Below are 15,597 nucleotides of genomic sequence, written 5' to 3' on the forward strand. Positions count from 1 at the left end.
GCCACCATAACCAACTAACTGTTGGTTATAGTGGCCCAGTGAGCCTTCTTTTTGAAAGGAATCAAAAAGTTCATTCAACCCAAAACATAACTGCATAATATTTAATGGCAGCTGCACTCTAAATTTTTCACAAAAACTTATGAAAAAAATCAATTTCATTCTTATTCTCAGTCAAACATTGTTTCAAGAAAATTCAACCACTTTTCTATAACAAACTAGAACCAATGCGCACACTGTCGTTCTTTATGAAAGGGAACACGCTATCATAACCTGCTCTCTACAACGGCTGCCTACAGTATCTTGCAATGCTTGTCCAGCGGTCATAACTCGTTTTGTTTGCCAATAGATGACGCCAAAAGCCAACGTCTTTTCTTGGGCTGTCGGTTGATGATGGCCCTGTAGGCAGCCACCGCAGAGCGTAGGCCACGAGCTCACATGTTTTCTTTCATAAAGGACAACAGTGTACATTCGTATACACCATGACGAAAAACACCGATATACAGCTACTTCTTGACACAGCCTAACAATATGTTTCTTGCTTTCTTGTCAGTAAGACAAGGGTGGAAGCAGGCTTCAGTCTTTTGGAGCAGCTTTGGGAGCAGGAATATTATGGTTTTGGATCAGATTTGGAGCAGTAAAAGGGGAGTTTTGGAGCAGCTCTGGAGCACGAATAGATGTATTTTGGAGCATCCAAATTTAGCTTTGGAGCAGATTTCTTGGGTCATACATCACTGTTAATTAGAATTTTTGCTTTCTCATAAAAACAAAAATTTCAGAGGTTGTTTTTACTAAGCATTCAATGGTGATTAAGTGACCAGACTTACCCCAAATTGATAAATATATTAAATCTTACAACATCAAAGCTGAAAGCACAGTAACTCAAAGACAAAAGATAAGCGGCACCACGATATCTACCAGACCTCAGACGAATGAAAAAAAAATTAATGTTCAAATGTGGCAATGTTCAAGATGTGAATAAAACACTGCATCCAACATGAACAGCAAATCAATTAGAGTAGAGATGAACTAATAAAAGCTATATTCATACTAAACTAGTAGGGCTCTATCAAAATGAGTGTAAAGAATTTATGTTCCGGTCATTGAAGTGCTAGAGCCGATCATGAGAACCACGAAGAAATTTAGATGGGCTCGCCGCACCATTAGGAAGTTTTTGAATAACGTTTGCAGGCGTTGCGGGCATAGCTGGCACCATATGAGTTTTAGAATAGCATTTGCCCTCCTGCAAACCGTAACACGTAATCGCAGCGGCTCAGTAGCCTCAAAACTAGCGTTTGCAGGCCGCACACACCACCCGCTATTTTGAATTTCCTGCGTGCGAGCCGTGAACGTGAACAGCGGCTCGCGTTACGACGCATGCACAGTGGCAGCGACCGCACCGCAAGGGCTCGCGGTGCGCTATTTTAAATCTCCCTATTGCTAGGCAATTAAGTGATTTTTTAAATTATGATATGAACTATATGAACACTCGGTTGGTTTTTGCGATCAATGGCTTGTTCCGCGTAAACTACAAGTTGGTAACGTTTCGCGCGCATTGTACGTTCTACCTGCACGTAAGATTCCGCAAGCTGGGGTGGTGAGCGCTACTCAAGCAGACATTAAACGAAGCAGCTGATCTCCATCGCTTACTCGGAGGGTGGCGCATGTGATAGTATCCCACCGCGTGTTGCACCTGCCGCCAAATGCTCAAGCAGAGATGAAACACGCCGCCCGTCTTGAACGAGCGTGAAAAAAGACCCAAGGGAAAGGGGGGGGGGGGTGCTCGAGCAGCAGCAGTGAGCTTTGATTCTAAGGGCATGGTTGCGATAAGCTAGCGCGCGCGCCACAGCAAGCATTAGCACGTGGCTCGTAAACTCTTCTACGAAGTTAGCTCTTAGCGTGAAGAGATTGTGCAATAAAAGCATTTATCCCTGGAGCGGCCGTCCTTATTCTCTTAAACCAGCGTTTTCTAGAGTGTCACGATGTCGAATCCAAAAGAATTAGCTTTCAGCCTTCGTATCGTCACGGGGTCGTGATGTTGACGAAGGCAGCAGCCGCTGTTTCAACAAGTGAACTTTTCATTTGGGCGAACCTGTTCCCTGAAAACGAGGCGTCATTCTACGAGCAATATGCGCTGTAGACTGATAAGAGCCAACCAGAGCGTCAGCCGTCGATAATCTGCCAAGCAGCAAAGTGCATCGGCGTTTATACATGGGCCATCAAAGATTCCAGCGTTATCGCTAGCGGCCGTGTAAGTTCCAGAACTCTAATGTACGCGTTGTGCGTGTAATCTCATCGGAAGGTTCTAAGATCCCAGTCATTCGGGCGTGGTTTGCGCAAGGCAGCGTTACATGCCTAATGATGTGGTAGCAAAAATAGAAAGCAGCGCGTGCGGCATTAGCATTACAACATTACCAATTCTTGCTGTTGCAGTCATCGCTTCGCTGGTGAAACTGATTTTTAGTTTGGTTTTTTTTTTTCTGTTTACATGATTCAGCTAACAGCTTTGCTGTTCAAACATATATTGAGTCACATAAAGAGGTATTCACACAAACGCCACCTTAACAAGATTCATGCATGAACTAAAATACGACGTACTAGTGACACAGAATCAATAGACGTGACCGAACTATTTGATATGGATGCGGTTGCATCCTTAGTGTAGCACATGGGTGCTGCTCGGTCAATGATAAAAATTTAATAAATTGGGAATTACACACGCAAATTGCCGTTTAGGCGCAACAGATCAAATTGGCACAAAATGGCGCAAATGGTACAGCACTTCCATCCCTGGTAAGATGGTTTTCACCACCATGGAGTGCAAAGGTGCAGCGTATGGACACGCAAATATACTTTGGGTAAAATTTTTTCACTCAAATTTGGCAGAGCAGCTCACACATGATCAGAATACGCATGCTTTCACTCACTATAATAATTGAACTCAAAAAATGATTGAATAAAAAGGGCCTATTTTTGTCCTACAACAATAATCGTCGTCCGGCTTGCTTGCGCTTCCTTTCTTGAAAACCCGGCGCTGGCCATTTTCGTATCAAGAATGCTATGTCACGCTGATAACACGCATGTCGTTTGTAACCCGAAAAAACTAGGTGTGCGGAAATAATGCAAGGAAAGGAACGCAAGACAGATGACAATTATTGTTGTGGAATAAAAAGACACCGTTTTTACTCTATCATCTTTAGAGTGTAATGCCAAATGTTGCCATGTAAAAACTCACTGATCTTGCTCTAGGTACAGGCTTTCTTGGAGGATTGTACTTATGCTCCCAAGTGATTTTTGATTCCACCAAGCCTGCATCCTCGCCCCAAGGCTACGGAAAAATGAAAATCAGAATGTTTTACTGAGAAAAAATTAACAATAAAAAATAATGTACTAAATCTTAATTTCCCTGAACAAACTTCTGTTCCATATTATATGAAAGTAACACTAAATGAAAAAAAGCAGCTCTAAGGCGATCAATTTTCAATAGGTTACAACAGCGTTGGCAACGGTTACCCACGATGGGCAGTAGTGAAAATGCTGCCCACCACTCCGGTTCACCACCAGCTGCTCTGTTTCAATGTCCACTGGTTTTGATATACCACCCATTACTCCGACAGATCCCTAAAAATGTGTACCTCAGGAACTAAAAAATAAGATAATTGCTGTGCCTCCCACCACCTGCTTGCCTAAAACAAAGTCTAAACAGGTGGTCTAATGCTTTTAAAAAATTGTCAATGCTAGTGCGAACACTTGAACACAAGCATCCTTGCTTCTATTTTCTGTGTGAATCCCACTGTCAGTGCTTGTGTAGATGTGTATCATAGCTACCAGAAATACCCAACCAGAAATGAAATCTTAAAATTTTTTAAACAACTCATTTTCAACAAACTTAAAATCTTGCCTCCCAACTGCCCACCTTGCTTGCTTTCAAAATATTCACCCCTCAAAAATTTCTGGGGAGAACCCTGGATTAAAACAAGAACCCCAAAAAATTGATAGCAGTGAATTGTTGCAAAAATCATTTAGATGTATTATGTGGAAAACGTTGCTTTAGTCCTTGTCTTTCTATCTGCTTGCATTTTTCTCAACCTGATGAGTACAGTGCAGTCCACTTATAACGATATCGAGAAAACCTAAAAATAGGATCGTTATAACCGGTGATCGTTATATCTGGACTGCCGCCAAAAAATCGTCGCCGGACGTACCTTTTGTAGCTCCAGGCTTCATTTCGCTATTTTCACCAATTAATAAATATTGTAGATAGTAGGATGTCAAAAACAAGACTTTATTTCTTACTCCGAAGAACGCATCACGGGTTCGCTGAGGAAGAGAGACTGACCGACGGCGGGGTGGGAGCAGTGGGAGGAAGAAAGCACAGCCAGAGGTACACAGCCGGAATGCCAACGAGGCCCCGCCCCGATGCCGCCGCGCCGCTTTGCTTTTCGCTTTTTTTATTTTCTCTCTCTTTCTCGCTTTCGTTCGGCAAGCTACGAGTAGCTTGCCGGCTTGCCGTTGTAGAAGGCGGGGAGCCGCGGCGCTTTGCTTTTCGCATTTTTTTTTTTTTTAATTCTCTCAGCCTCTCCGCGGTCGACGCGCGGCGAGGCGCAAAACGTGACACAGCTGGCGCCATCTGTAGCGCGTCGCGCCAACTCGCGATGCTCTCCTCGGCTTTTTGAACGGCCGGGACGCGCTGCCGGTGCTGTGCTGCAGTGGCGGCAGGTACTCGCCTACGCTAACTTTTCGTCTTGTCTCGGCATAGTTCGTTTCAGAGAAACTTATCAATCTAAATGTTACGATTATTCTGAATGAAACATGCCGTCCACGGCAAACTTTTCATCGTTGTATCCGATATGCGGTGGATAACATATCGTTATATATGGTTTTTTTCCCCATAGCACCAATGCATAAAATGAGACTGTTAAGTCGACCCATCGTTATAACCGATATATCGTTATATGTGGTATCGTTATAAGTGGACTACACTGTATTTGTACATTACAGTTAGCGATACTATTTACCCGGCTTACATGCTTTTGCTGCTATCATATTCTATTACTTTGTAAATATAAAGGGTTTTCGATCACAAAATTATGACATGATAACGACACATGCCAATAAGCACTGAAACCTCAAGTAAATTGGTGTTTTTGCATTTAGCCCGCCTTCACACCACAGTCTATGTAGCTAGTAATCAAACTTGTGTCCCTGGTTCCCATGCCTAGGAGCTTAACACTATGGCCACTAAGCCATTAGTACAACGAGTGAGGCTATTTAGTAACTTAACATAAAAGTAGCACATTATAGGTAGAGAACGACAAAATAGGAAAGGTCCTATGCTATACCACAATTGAATGTCCAAGCTTGCCATATACAGGCCACGGCACTGCCCTCATAGTCACAATCATTTAACAAAAGTGATGAAACACTGGAGCAATCGACAAGTCCTGGCTATATGTATAAATAGTAAATATAAATGCAGTAAATAGTCTAAATACTTACACTAAATAGTGGAAAAGGCCCTTGCACTGCTTGCCCAGTGGCCAGTGGAGACAAAGGCACAGATGCTTTTCCAACAAAATAACCAGGCTCAGCACCATCTTCAAGTAATAGCAGTACCAAGCTCTGCAGATTAAAATTTTAATTATGCAACATTTTTTTCTGATGTCACAGTGTAAAGAAAAAGCACATCACTTTCTCTAACGCGCTGGCTGTGTAAGTGAAAATAAAAATATATGAAGAAATTCCTCTCAAATCAATCACAATTTTGATGACTAAATTCATAAACTAATGAATTAGCTCAAGGTCGTGATTACCTACATAAATAAATTAGGTAATTTGGGCAATAAGAAAGTAAAAAAGGAGACATAAATATCTGCCAACTGAGCTTAGAATAAATAACTTACTAGTAATTTTAAAGCTTGAAAGTCATAACAGATGATCTTTTTTTTTTCAGATAGCAACTTATAATAGTTAAGATGATAACACGAGCTGATATAGTGTTCTATGTGTAAAAAGAGTTTCTGCAGAAATCTGATAACTATTTTAGCTGTATGGTTAAGAAAAAACAGTGTGCAAATAGGATGCACAAGAAAGACTAAGAAAGAAAACAAGCCCTAGAAGTGTTGCCTCTCTTCTCTTCACCTAGTTGAAGCAGTGTTATGAAATTCTGCACAATGTTTCTCTAAGCCAAGTACTATAATAACTACCCACTGTTAACACAATCTTGTCACTTGTGCATAATGAGAGCTCTTTAAAAACATATTATTCATGCATCCTCTTTTGCTATACGGTGAATTCCAGCTTAAATTCATGGAGCATGAGCATTAGCAATTGGAGGAAGTGGATGTGAAATATAACCTGTGAAAGGAGTTGTTTGTGAAGCTGGCTGTCCATTTTGACAGGAAAAGTGCAAGTATGATGAAAATCAACGCTGTTGTCAACTGCAGTCGCAAACCCAGTCTGTTGCTCCGGAAAGTCACACAGCTGATAGCAGCAATATAAGCTCTTCTGCAGATGTCCTGGCAATAAAAGTAAGACTTGCTTGTTACAACAGGTACAGATACAGCTGAAACAAAAAATAACTGTCTAGCTCCTTTTTTTTTTGTAATGAAGTAAGGGATATTATGATTGACACTTTGCAATTGTGAATTACTCCATCGTGAACTTACTTACAGCGCAACACCAGAAAAAATACAGGACAGGGAAGGAGCAAAAGAGAAAGAAAAGACGGCACTGTCTTTTTTTGACTTACTCACTGAATCGATGTACTAATCCATCATTGCACCACTGATCCAATTGAAGCATTGCGAAAACCTCTATTGCAGTATACAGAGGTAATCTGAAAGCTTAATATCAGCACACTACACTATACACACACGTACACACACTTTTTTGTTTTTCGCTACTGACATCTCGTAAAACAATATATCAAATAATACCACTACTCAATGACTACAAAAGTGAATACAATTTTATCACAATTAGTGACACGTTCAATCAAACAAATAAGTACGTACTATACATTGCAAACTTAGTTCAATTAGCAGTATATATTCACATAAAACAATTGACATATGCAAACACCAAGTGAAGAGTCATATGCCTAGGATTAATTAGTGGTGAGAAAAAGGACACTAACACAAGAAAAAATTACATGTGAACACAGCCTAAAATATACCACTAAATGGTTCTAACAAAGTAAGTAATGAGGAAACAAGATTTTGTACGTGTAAAGTGGAACAGAACGCTGGTGTTTGAGTAATGAAAGGTAATAAATGATTACTATGTAAATCACTTGATTCAGAATCTAATGAACAGAATGAAACGATTTCATGAGTACTGCTTAAAGAAACAATTCCATAATTCAAATGAGTTTGTTAGAAAAGCAAGGTTTCCATGAAAGAGCATGATGTATAAGAAAAACACACGCCCTAAAAAGTGATAATGCCATATGCTCTTGTCACTTAAAGTACATGATGTGATGGGTAACATAAGTTTCAGAGTATAGATAAACTAATAAATTTTAAACACTGAGACAGTGATGTACCATGAAACAAGAGCTGACATATATGTACAGGGTAAGTAGGCACAGAACTGCAACATAGTAAGTATGTGTAAAAGCATGACTATGGCCATAACTTTGGTAGTGTTTGTTATCCACACGTTATAAAAAAGAGAAGGTCTGTATTTTTTTTTAAATACTTGTTTGCATGAGTTAGTCATTAAATAAGTTTTTTTTTAACAATTTTGATGTTCAGTATCATACCTTTTGACAACAAAATACTCTTGTACTATGTGATTTGAACAGTGTGGGAAGTACAATAAATTAGCAGAAAAATATGTAAATGACTGTTAAAGTGGTACAATGATGCACTTGCAACTCCTACTAATGTTGGTTGTGCAACTAAATAAACAATACAAAAACATCATGGCAAGAGATGAATAACCCCAAATATATGCAGCAAGTTCTACACAAGCAGTATTGATAAAGCTACAGTGATGAAGACGACAGTGAGACTAAATAAAAGCATTGAGAAAGAACAAAAATGTACAAGTATGAGTGTTCCGGTAAGATAGTAGATTTACACCAATTATCACTTTGTCTAGTCAGCAAGAATTCTCCCATTTTATTTATCTTTCCTCCTAAAATCACTTATTTCATACAACAGCACTTTTAATGTAATGGGTGTCATTAAGCATTAAGGTGCCTTTAAGCAATGGGTGCCATTATTAGGCCAAAATACTTATGCTAAAACGTTTGCAATTGTTGTGTTTTAGATCATGTGTTTTCTTTTGATCTTGTCCATCGACTATGTTCTCTGAGGCTGAACTATAGAATCTACATTTCTTCGAAGTAAATTCAATGTCATTTGTCTATGACTTTTTTCTTTATGTTCAGCTTTTAGATAAAAATGCTAAAGATTATGCAGCCTCAAAAGATGAGAGCTAAAGTGGCTGGCATTATATTTCAGGATCTGAATGCATCAAACTAGCAGTCGTTATGAAGCACAACTGAACACATTTCATTTATAGTAAAGGCGTTCACTCCTCGACAATGGCTAAATATGGCTTAAAATGACAAATGGAACAGGCATAACGCACCACACACAGATACCTGTTACCTAAAACGATTTTCTCATAAGTGACTAGTATTGCTGCTTGTGGTACCCCCTCCACCCTTCCCCTTCCTAAAAATGTATTTGCTGAACTGAAGAATGTTAAGCACCCTCAATAAACATTGTGGTGACCTATGTTTACTTTAAGTATAAAAATGGGTCATACTGTCAATATATAAACAAAGCAGCTACAGCACAACATAAAATGAATTCAATATACCTTGTTTTGATGGTATTGTTATACAGCGAACAATGCTGACTTTAAGCTCATTGTACACAGCACTGCCCATTTCTCCATTCTGCTTTTTGCTTTGATGTCCAGAATGAGGCAACACTTTTGGTGGTGGCATTGGCACTGAAAGCTGGAAATATTTCATTTAAATGCCAGTGACAGGAAACAGGAGTCTGTGTACTGTATTGTAACAGGGTGCTTCAAGTAATTTAAATTAAGTTTCAATCAGAAGTCGCACATCATCAAAAAACATTAAGAATAACAGCACATTGGTCTGTTGTTGCTTTAATTATGCAAATGCATCACTATCACACATAGGGCTTGTAGGTTTAGCATTTTGCAAGATGAAGGTGCAGTGCACCCAATACAGGACCATAAGGAAGACAAGCTTTTACAGTCGAATGAAGGCATGCATGGTGGCATGTTTCACAGCAAAAAGGTGTGATCCTTTTGGTTGTTGAAAGGTAGAATCAAGTGTGCGTCTCTTTCATGTTTTGTCATGTCCCATATTGGGAGCACTACATTTTTATCTCACAAAGTGAACTCCAAGCATATCTTGTAACACACATAATTGTAAAAAAAAATTAATTACTAATCAAAATTTAAAGTAAGTATTTGCCCCAACTGTTTCTTGAAAAGATGTGAAGTGCATTTGGATCGTTTCAATGCAATATATTTTTACAATATTAGTCATTGCATGATAATAATAGCTATTAATTAGGGCTTTTAGGCTGCACCAATTACAGTGCTACTGCTGCAAGTCATTCCTGTAGTGATTTCTGGTTATTACTAGCATCATCATGCCATCATGTGAATGATAGAATAAACCATATAAAATAACAGAAAAGGCAGTCATTCAACTGGTTTTGCACCAGTGACCATGCCCTTTAAGGATACTCAAGCATTCTGCACAAATGAACAAGAAAATTCATAATGCTCATAATATTACAAGCCTTATTTACTGTAATAAAGTTTCAGTTCATAAGACTATGATTAATTCAATATCGACTGAACATCTTGGTGCCCGCACATTTATATGGGACCAAGTTTTCATTAATTTGATCATAAAATTAGACTCTGCCACTAAATTTAAACTTGGCTGGTCCTCTTACACATGCCCAACCTCTATAGTTACAGCAGCAATATTTCCATCAGCATTAACATCCTACTTGATGGCTTGAGTGCAGTTACAAATACATTGAACTTACATGTGTTCCCAAACTCGTGTGTGAAGAATGGACAGCACACTACAAGGTCTGTTAAAAAAATATCTGACCTCATTTCTTTTTTTGCGAGCACCTGATGGATTTGAAACAAACACGCTTGCATAAGCCGACCTTGAACCTTCATGTGCATGCATGAATTTTTTTCTGCCTGCCAGTCGCTAGGACGCAGTGTTTGAGTGAGATAGTGTGCAGTGCTCTCATTGGTTTTTCATTGCAAGGAAAATGACGGAGCAACTAGAGCCTCGCTACTGCATCAAATTTTGCCAGAAACTGGGCGAAAGTCAAGTGGAAACCATTCAGAAGATCAAGACGGCTTTCAGTGATGATGCTATGAGCTGCACACAGATTAAGGAGTGATACAACCGGTTTAAAAACCGCCGCACATCGGTGGGGAGCAAGCCACGCTCCAGTCGGCCATCAACATTCCGAAATGACCAGCTCATTGCCGAAGAGAACGCTGTGGTGATGCGGGACCGTCATATGGCCATCCGGGAAATTGCAGATGAAATGGGCATCAGCACATTCTCTGCACATTCCATTATGACCAAATATTTTACCATGAAAAGAGTTGCGGCGAAATTCGTGTTGAAACTGCTCACGATGGAGCAAAAGCAACTTTGTGTTGAAGTTCACAGGACATGATGAATTTCTCAAGCAGTGACCCTAACTTCATGAACACCATTATCACTGGTGATGAGTCTTGGGTGTACGGGTACAACCCAGAAACCAAATCCCAGTCATCACAGTGGAAGCATTCTATGCCACCAAGACCAAAGAAGGCCCGCCAAGTGTGCAGCAACGTCAAAGGGATGCTGAGTGCTTTCTTTGGACTCCCACGGTGTGGTACATCAGGAGTACGCACCACAGGGTCAAACAATCACCGAAGAGTACTACAGGGGTTTCCTCCGTTGCCTACGTGATGCTGTGCGGCGCAAGAGACCTGAGTTGTGGTCAACAGAAAACTGGCGCATTCATCACGACAATGCTCCAGCAAATTCCTCACACTCAGTTCAGACTTTTTTTAGCGAAAAGTCAGACTCCTGTAGTTCAACAGCCTCCTCGCTCTCTTGATATAGCTCCCTGCGACTTCTGGCTGTTTCCCAAACTCAAGAGGACATTAAAAGGAGAGCAATTTGAGACAAGGGATGGCTGCAACGACAGCTGAGATAAACTCTATTCCGAAAGAGGCCTTCTCAGAATGCTTCCAACAATGGCAGCCCTGCTGGGAGAAGTGTGTGGAGTCCCAAGGGGACTACTTTGAGGGGGATTAGGTTTCCAACACTCCAATTATGCCTGCTTTTTTTACTTCCACCAAAGGTCTGATACTTTTCTAACAGACCTTGTAAAAAAGACATGTTCTGATGAACATTGCTCGACAGACAACACTGCCAAAGGTCACCATGCCGATAAAGTGTCAACTGCCTGGCATAGCTCTCCAAAAGCCCAACAAGCAGGAATACATCTGCTGAAAGGACATTTCTTGTTCTGTCGAAGCAAAGAGCTTCATCTATTCGAGCTTCTTGCAAGAAAAGTGTCACTAACCATCAGACTTCTAGTGATCATCAATCTACATGCATATCATTGGTAGATTGCAGAAATTCTGGCCAAGCGTAAAGCTATTTTTAAGTTTTACCATGTCAATAAACTTTTAATCTATTGCATATGCTGCAGCTATAGTGTACACACGCTCAATGTACTCACAAAGACACCACTGTTCTGTAAACCTCTATACACAAGCTGAAAGAAATACAAGAAAGAGAAGATGAAAGCTTGTGATGAGAAATTCGAAAACAGGAGCTGGGTGCTGAAGCCGACGTTTTGACAAGCGGACTTATCTTTTCTTCACAGTTGCAGCCTTAAAATAGACAAGTCCACTTGTCAAAACCTCAGCTGCAGTACCCACCACGTTTTTGAACTGTACACGAGCTGGTACCACTTAAAAAAATAATAAAAAAGAAACATGGAACTTAGAGACTTGGTAGGCTTTCTAATGCATCAAATAAGCTTAATTTTAATTGTAGAATTTGAATGCAATACAGGAAACATCTAAGCGGGCTAAATTCATAGCTAGATATGCATTCACAGCTTACCACAGTCTGTTCCTTTCCAGAAAATGCTTGAGCGCACCCTACTTAGCAAGTGTAATGCGAAAACAGCAAGCATGAATGAGAACACAACTCAGGTGATGATGTACAGACTCTCTTTGACGACTCAAGACAACATGAGCCAATGCCACATACACCAGTGTATGCCGGTATAACACCGTGTAGAATAATACAAAATAGATTGTGTGCGTGATATGAAGAACCAGTAAATGAAAATCACACATTTTTGATGCAATGATGCTGCCACGGTCCTTATTCAATGCAAATACTAAAAGCAAAATAAAAAAGATTTCGCTCTTAATGATTCAAAACAAATGCTGCCACTCAAGGTGCGTTCGTTCTATTGTGTAGCAGCACAAGACAATGTGGCTCTTACACAAATATGTCGATCCAGACGCATTGTCCTAGCTGTGACCAAACAGCTTGTATAGGTATATGGCTGCTTATAATTTTGTAGTCATTCTTATCTAACATACTACAAACCACAGAATAGAAAGTTTGCTTCGCTACAGGACATGCATTTTTGTGATGGTCACTTCTATGCCCCTCCATTCAATTGAATGCCTTTCACAGCAAAAGCAGTTGATAGCAAGAGCTTTAAAAAAAAACATGTAAAGATAAGCTCTGTTACCTGCTTTATCACGCATACTGCTTTAGCTACACTTCTTTTATATGCATATGGCAAGTTGGCAAGACTTCAACGCACAGGCCCAGACATTTTATATCTATCTGTCATAGAAAGTGCGCAACGTTAGTAAGCCATCTACCACATTTGAAATCCAGTTCCCTCTTTCCATCATGCTCACTGATAAAGAATGCCATTGTCTACAGAAACACCTGGGCCTTGATTAGTCAGTTATGATTACAGTGGTCTGGCAAATGTATGGTTGCAAGTCCAGCATTTCTCTTATAAATTTCTTTGCCTTCACTTTTACTTTTTAGATGTGCTGATTTGATATCTTGAATTACTCAATAAAAGTCATTTATGAATATTCACAAAAAAAGCTAAATGTCATATTGATTTGGTGATTTCATTAGCTGGGCTAGTACAGTCTATAATTAAGCCTATAAGCTATATAATTAAGTATTCAGAACCTTACTCATGCTTGAAAAATCTTCAACTCCCAAAGCCATGACAAACTTCAGCATGGTTTAGGAAAATCCCCCAGACGGGCAAATTTCTTTTATTATCTAGTTTGTAACTGTTGCCCCTTTTCAAACTTTTTTTGGGTAACCCATGATTTGCCCACAATTTTCCAAGAGGGCACATCCTATCCTAAGCTGCTCCTCATTTACTGCCACTCTGCCAAAGCCTTTTCCAGCATTTGGCTACTGCGCATTTTGTGCTGGCTGAAAAGCCTCTGAAATTCAAGTGGCCTACCTTTTATTGCACAAGTTTTGACATGGTGACAAAAGCAGTGACTGTTAAGGCTGGTTATAAGTCAGAAGTACCAATCAACATAACATATTAGAAAGATAGATAAGAAGGAAAAAAATCCACATCATTTATAAGGCTTTGTAATCCACTAAGCTATTCTTTACCAACATGTTTCAGTACATGTGAAATAATAAAGTTCACTTTAGAGTAAAAAGTACTTACACCCAACAGCCTTCTGGCTGGATCAGCAGCAGGTAAGAAACGAACCCAATAACTCAAAGTTCCAACAAGGTGCTTGTGCTGCCCATCTTGGACACCTGAAATCATTTATGTAAGACATGTATATCAAATAAATAAACGTTTGTGATCCTCAAGTACACCATCAGGACAAAAAGAATGTTTGTCTTAGCAAGCTTATCCATCCAAAAGAAGTTTACCTCCATGAACCATATTTGAGAATAAGAAATATGTAAACAGTTGAATTGAAACACCATGTAAATTTTAATTTATGAAAGCTGAACTATCCCGGCCACTGTATGCACAAGCAATCCACTTACTTTATGAGGAGGCTTTCTTTAGAATTGCCTTAAAACAAAATGACTGACTTTATTCCCTTCGTGCTATAAAAACCAAGGGTCAATGTACTGATTGATTGATATGTGGGGTTTAACGTCCCAAAACCACTCTATGATTATGAGAGATGCCGTAGTGGAGGGCTCCGGAAATTTAGACCACCTGGGGTTCTTTAACGTGCACCCAAATCTGAGCACATGGGCCTACAATATTTCCGCCTCCATCGGAAATGCAGCCGCCGCAGCCGGGATTCGAACCCGCGCCCTGCGGGTCAGCAGCCGAGTACCTTAGCCACTAGACAAGGGTCAATGTACTAAGGGTGAGAAAAAAGCGAAGTAAGAATGACAGAAGGGATCTTGACACCTTCGTGCATATTTACATGCCTTTTAGATTATGACCGATAAGCAGTTTTCATTGGTCAGAAAAGATAAACTGAAAAGTTCACTTGCAACGCGGCCTAAATCTAGGGTCCCTAGACCATCATTATTTTCTTTCTTTTCTGAAGTCTCAGAAATGCTTTGAAATGAGAAATATCTCCCAGAAATTAAATATCAAAAATGAAACATCTAAATGAAATATCTCTTCCCCAAAAAATATAAATGAAATTTTTTTTGAAGCTATAGTATAAGTGGACATATGATGAATACTATATTTCCATTTCCCATCCACCTTCAAGTTATTTTATTCTAAAAGAGTAGGGCAGAGCCATTTCATGTGTATTGGGCAGACATGGCCAAGAGTGCACACACAACATTCCGTTCCTCTCGAAAATGAACATTTCTGATCAAAATTGAAAACATTTTTCACTACTGTAGCCTGTATAGTTAACTTAGTCAATTATTGTACAGAATATGGGTAGAAATAAGTGTGCTGATCCAAAAAGTTCCGCTAGACAAAATCTCGATCTGCTAATGGTGACCCTCCATAAGAATATTGCGACTGATGTCAGGAAAGAGCGGTTAGCAGCCTTGCCACCGATCTTTTTCAAAAAAGCTTTAACTTCGCGCTTTGTTTATGAACTACACAGGCCAAGCACAATGATAAAACTTGGCTGAATTATTCACAGCTTCATGTTATATCTGCAGAATTTGATTTATCATCAAGCTCGAGGGGTGGTCCAGAGTCACTTTATTAAGACATCTTTGATCTGTTAGTAATGCCAGTCACATGCACAGATAATGATTGGTACTAATTAGCACTGAAAAATTATGAGCACAATTATTGAGAGCTGCACTGCCTTTATGCATAGTATTTCAAAGGTGCACAGACATGCGAAAGCTTACTTTTTTGGTCAGAAAACAACAGCAGAGGACAGTTGTCTAAACACCATCACCCTGAAGATCATGACCACCACAGAACATCTCTTCTCAGCATTTTCTATAACATTATGTTCTAGTGTATCAACTTGAGGTCTTTTAGAAGCAATGCTATAGCACACAACAGTAAACCAACGAAATTTTAAATAAAAATA

At 39.7% G+C, this 15,597-nt stretch overlaps 1 protein-coding gene, 1 long non-coding RNA gene and 1 pseudogene across 15 annotated transcripts in view; 2 read left to right on the forward strand and 1 right to left on the reverse strand.

Moving 5' to 3' along the window:
- Nucleotides 1-15,597, reverse strand: part of LOC119187365 (protein fantom) — an 87,010-nt gene that overhangs the window by 42,356 nt on the left and 29,057 nt on the right. For 12 of the 14 annotated variants that reach the window (XM_075878578.1, XM_075878583.1, XM_075878580.1 and 9 more), the window contains 5 exons: nt 13,776-13,870; nt 8,833-8,974; nt 6,355-6,515; nt 5,497-5,619; nt 3,233-3,325 (listed from right to left, as the gene is read on the reverse strand). In XM_075878578.1, the coding sequence (XP_075734693.1) occupies nt 3,233-3,325; nt 5,497-5,619; nt 6,355-6,515; nt 8,833-8,974; nt 13,776-13,870 (614 nt within the window). The remainder of the gene's footprint in view (nt 1-3,232; nt 3,326-5,496; nt 5,620-6,354; nt 6,516-8,832; nt 8,975-13,775; nt 13,871-15,597) is intronic. The other 2 variants (XM_075878588.1, XM_075878587.1) reach the window with 1 other exon arrangement.
- LOC142775963 (uncharacterized) overlaps nt 1-15,597 on the forward strand; it is a 43,621-nt gene that overhangs the window by 17,206 nt on the left and 10,818 nt on the right. The window lies entirely within an intron of this gene.
- Nucleotides 10,293-10,990, forward strand: LOC142776944 (protein GVQW3-like; annotated as a pseudogene).

This window comes from Rhipicephalus microplus, chromosome X, assembly GCF_043290135.1.
Source record: "Rhipicephalus microplus isolate Deutch F79 chromosome X, USDA_Rmic, whole genome shotgun sequence".
NCBI lineage: Eukaryota > Metazoa > Arthropoda > Arachnida > Ixodida > Ixodidae > Rhipicephalus > Rhipicephalus microplus.